General features: G+C 64.0%; 1 protein-coding gene across 1 annotated transcript; it reads left to right on the top strand.

The window, feature by feature from the left end:
• Positions 1–2,678: 2,678 nt before the first annotated feature.
• SOX3 (SRY-box transcription factor 3) lies at positions 2,679–4,151 on the top strand (the record flags this gene model as incomplete). Its single annotated transcript, XM_082864342.1, has 1 exon — positions 2,679–4,151. The coding sequence occupies one exon, from the start codon at positions 2,679–2,681 to the stop codon at positions 4,149–4,151; it is 1,473 nt and encodes a 490-aa protein (XP_082720468.1).
• Positions 4,152–4,742: the final 591 nt, after the last annotated feature.

The raw sequence follows: 4,742 nt of genomic DNA, 5'->3' as shown, positions 1-4,742 counted from the left end.
GCCCCGGAAGACCCTCGGGCCATAGTACCTGCCGCGACACTTCTCCCGACCCCCAGCGAAGGTCGCACCTCTCGGCTGGTGACTGTGCCGGTACTGCTAGTGTGCTAAGAGAACGGGTTTCCTTCCTGCCTTGCCCCCAGTTCCCCACGCCCATAATGGTAACCTCGCTTGATTATTGAAATGGTACTTTCGGCTGAGAACGTTTCCTCGGAAATGTTTCGAAGATAATTCGGTGTGACTCTTACTTGGGGCTGTGCAGACCACCCGAGCTAACGGGCACAGAGAGCGGTTTAATCACGGCCTCCAAGGGAAGCCAGGAGTGTGGAAGAGGGTGTCTGATCCTTGCAAGACTGCCGTAAATCTGGCAGAAGGAGGTGATGTGAAAATGAGCTTACCTAAACCGCGGGGTAGGTGTGATCAAGTGACAAACAGCTGGGAGCAGTGACTAGTTCCCCGGATAATCTGCTGCCGGGAGGAGCGCAGGCCCCGCACTGCATCCCTTGCCTAGGGAAATACGCAGCCCGGGCGCTGTCACCACAACGGCTTACTTGGGTCCTAAAACTTGGAAAGAATCCTGACATCTGTCAGGCTACTGGACGCCAGGCCGCGCGTCGGTTGGGTAGTTTCCTAAAACGCGCTTCACTTAGCAACAGCCTCAGAGGCCCAGAGAACCCGAGAGGGCATCTGGAGAAGGCGGCAGGAGGGCAGGGCTACTGCACATTGACTTCTTTGGGAGAAGGTGGGTTTGCCTAGGAAATTTTGACTGTGTCAGCCAGTTGGCAAGAAAACAGGTGCAGGTGGGGATTGGCGAATCATTCCGTTTTCTGAGACTTGCCTTCCAGTCCGTGTAAGCTGAAGTATACATACCCGTGCCCGCGTGCAGACACACACACACACACACACACACACACACACACACACACGACTCATACACATAACCATCCCAGATAGTTTACTTTAAAACCCTAAATCCGTACACCCATTTCAAATGATCACAGCCCTTGACCGTATACGTTTGCTTCCCCCCACCCCCGTCCAGATGAGCAAGAGAACGTAGACCAGGCGGAATCCAAACTTTAGGGGAGTGTTTCGAGACCCCAAACTTCCAGGAGGCGTTGCTGCTGGGAGCCTGGATTCTGGTGCCAGCGGTCCGCCGGCCCCAGGGCGGGCTGGCCTTCTCCGCGTTCCCCAAGCCACAACGGCTTACTTTAAAATTTGTGCAAGAAAGGGGGACATTCCTGGCGTGCAGGCTTCCCAGGATCGCCGGGTCTTGCATTAGCTCTAAGGGGCTAAAAACCTAGGTTTGGTTTTTTTTCACACTTAGGATTTACGCCTTTCTTTTGGTTCCCCACCTTTCCACGAGGCTAGGGGTTTGGTGGGCCACACCGTGCGAACACCTTCTTTCAGTCTCTGCCACCTCTACCCCCTGGCTTCTCCTTCCCACCCGTCGCCCCCGGAGGCTCCGGGAGTTTCAAACGCTGTGCCACTCGCCTGGGCTGGCGGCGGCGGCAGTCGGGGGTTCCCTCTCCCCGCAGCCCGCGTTCCCGCGCCGCTAGTCTGGCAGACAACCCGACAGGCGGGTGATGTCGCGCTCTGAGTCTCGCGTCTCGAGGCTCTGGTCAGGAAGGCTGTAAAACAAAAAAGGAGAAGGACGGAATCCGTTAAGCAGAGCCTTTTCCCCGGGGAGGCCGCGCGGCTGCGCAGCGAGAGCAGCGCTCAGTGGTCCCGGCAGGTGCGCGGCCAGTGGAGGGGGCCCTGCGGTTCGCCCGGAGGACGGCCTCGGCTCCTCTCCGGCCACCGTCCCCCCCCTCCAAGAAACTTTTCTTTCACTTGGAGAGGCTCTGTGTTGCCATGAAAACGGATTTTCCAAGGGGCCCGACCCTCCCCCTCAGGGGCATCGGACTGGAAAAACCGAAATGGCCAGAGAGCAGAGACAAAAAGGGGCCGCTAAGCGGGGGCCCGGAGAAGAGAGCCGAAGCCGGTTCACCCCCTCCGCCCCCCACACACGCCTCGTCGCACCACCGCAGGGGAGCGCCTCCGCCCGGCCGGGGCAGCGGGCGTCTGACTGCTCGCCCTCCCGCAAACCACCGGGAGCCTCGCCGCCCCCGTGCGCTCCGCGGTCCCGAAGCCTGTCTCCCGAGCCCGGGTCCCTGACCCCCGCTCTGTACTGGGCGCGCTGGCCCGAGGCTTCCCAGCGGAGGGTCCATCTGGACAGGGGCCGATTCCTGGGAGGGCTTCTCGGAGCCGCAGCTCGGGGTACCTCCGCTGCGCCCTGAGTCCCCAAGCCCGCCTGGGTAGCTGGCTATGCCTAGTGTCCCTAACGCTGGCAGCAGAAGCGGTCAGAGGACCTCCGCGCAGACAGCGGGAAGCTTTGCAGGGTGGACCCGGGACCGGACGCCTCTCGTCACTGACAGGGCTGCAAAGTTGTTTTCTGAACCCCGTGGGCGCCCCCTGCCCCCCCAAACCTGCTCGCGCTCCCCCTCCCCCCTCCGTCACCTCCTCGAGTTTCGTTCTTTCAAACTTTTTGAGACCCTAATTGGTGGTCTCTGAGCGGCTCCCCGGGACTCCCGCCTCCTGAATAACTCTCATCACGTCACCGGGCCCAAGAGGGGCGTGGGGGTGAACGAAAGGACTCCCCGAACTTTTTTTTTCCAGCGGGGCCGAACGGCGGCTCCATGATGATTGGCCAGGGCGCACCACTGCGAGCCTGTCAATCACCGGGCCTCCCGGGAGCGAGGGGCGGACCGAGCCCCAACCCCGGGGGATCCGAGCAGGTATATAAGAGGCCCGGAGAGCGCCCGGCCAGACTGCGAATGCGACCAGCCCGAGACAACGCATCAGGTGCGAGTAGCCTGCAGGTTCCCGCTGATTTGGCGCTGAGCACTTCGACAAGACTGCCCTTCCTGCCCGACCCACTGGCCCACCGGCCCCCAAGCGCCCCTCCGACGGAGTCCCCAGGCCTTTTCACCGTGGCCGCTCCAGCCCCGGGAGCGCCTTCTCCTCCCGCCACCCTGGCGCACCTTCTTCCCGCCCAGGCCATGTACAGCCTGCTGGAGACTGAACTCAAGAACCCCGCGGGGCCACCCACCCCAGCTGCAGGCGCGGGCGGCCCCGCAGCCCCGGGCGGTGCAGGCAAGAGTACCGCGAACGCAGGCGGCGGCGCGAACGCAGGCGGCGGCAGCGGCGGTGGCGCGAGCGGCGGCGGCGGCGGCGGCGGGGGCAGTGACCAGGACCGGGTGAAGCGGCCCATGAACGCCTTCATGGTGTGGTCCCGCGGGCAGCGGCGCAAGATGGCTCTGGAGAACCCCAAGATGCACAACTCTGAGATCAGCAAGCGCTTGGGCGCCGACTGGAAACTGCTGACCGATGCCGAGAAGCGGCCGTTCATCGACGAGGCCAAGCGGCTGCGCGCCGTACACATGAAAGAATACCCGGACTACAAGTACCGGCCGCGCCGCAAGACCAAGACGCTGCTCAAGAAGGACAAGTACTCCCTGCCCGGCGGCCTGCTGCCCCCCGGAGCCGCGGCCGCCGCCGCCGCCGCTGCTGCCGCCGCCGCCGCTAGCAGCCCGGTGGGCGTGGGCCAGCGCCTGGACACGTACACACACGTGAACGGCTGGGCCAACGGCGCGTACTCGCTGGTGCAGGAGCAGCTGGGCTACGCGCAGCCCGCGACCATGAGCAGCCCGCCGCCGCCGCCCGCGCTGCCGCAGATGCACCGCTACGACATGGCCGGCCTGCAGTACAGCCCCATGATGCCGCCCGGCGCCCAGAGCTACATGAACGCCGCCGCCGCCGCGGCTGCCGCCTCGGGCTACGGGGGCATGGCGCCCTCCGCCGCCGCCGCCGCCGCCTACGGGCAGCAGCCAGCCACCGCCGCCGCCGCCGCGGCGGCCGCCGCCATGAGCCTGGGCCCCATGGGCACGGTGGTGAAGACCGAGCCCAGCTCGCCGCCGCCCGCCATCGCGTCGCACTCGCAGCGCGCGTGCCTCGGCGACCTGCGCGACATGATCAGCATGTACCTGCCGCCCGGCGGGGACGCGGCTGACGCCGCCTCGCCGCTGCCGGGCGGCCGCCTGCACAGCGTGCACCAGCACTACCAGGGCGCCGGGACTGCCGTCAACGGAACGGTGCCGCTGACCCACATCTGAGCACCGGCCTGCGCTCGCCGCTCCTCCGCCCCACCCCGCCCCGCACCCCCGAGTTGGGACGCCTTGTTGTTTAGCTTTGCTTGCCTGGGACTGTTGCCTTGTACCGATGATGGGGAGGACAGAAAGTTTTGCTATAGCTGTCGGGTTTTGTACAAAAGCAAAAAGGAGTCCGGAGTGGCGGAAATGGGACTTTCTCGAGCTCGCCTGCCCCTCTCCGTTGCCCCTCCCTCCCCTTTTGTAGGCTGGGAATCGCTGTGTTGTTTGCAAAGAAAAAGCAGCACCCCCCTTCTCCTCCTGGGTTTTTCTGTTGCATTTGAAAATGTTGTTTCGTTAGTTTGCTGTTAGCCGAGGTGTGAGTGGATGGGAGAAACATACTCTCTGGTGAGGCTAGCCTGAGAACTGCAACGCCTCCTCCCCCAGTAGCGTTGCATCTGTTTTCCTCGTGGGCTTTGCGGGGGGTGGGGGGCGGGGCGCTGACCGCTCGGAGCGGCGCGGCAGCCAAAGCAGATGTTAATTTATAGCCAGGTGTGCGTGTGTCTCCCGCCTCGCCGCCCCTGGCCGCGGGACAGCTTCTGTCCAGTCAGCATTTAG

The sequence above is a fragment of the Leucopleurus acutus genome (assembly GCF_964270905.1).
Source record: "Leucopleurus acutus genome assembly, chromosome: X".
Taxonomy (NCBI): Eukaryota; Metazoa; Chordata; class Mammalia; order Artiodactyla; family Delphinidae; genus Leucopleurus; species Leucopleurus acutus.
This window is presented reverse-complemented; position numbering and strand designations above follow the sequence as displayed.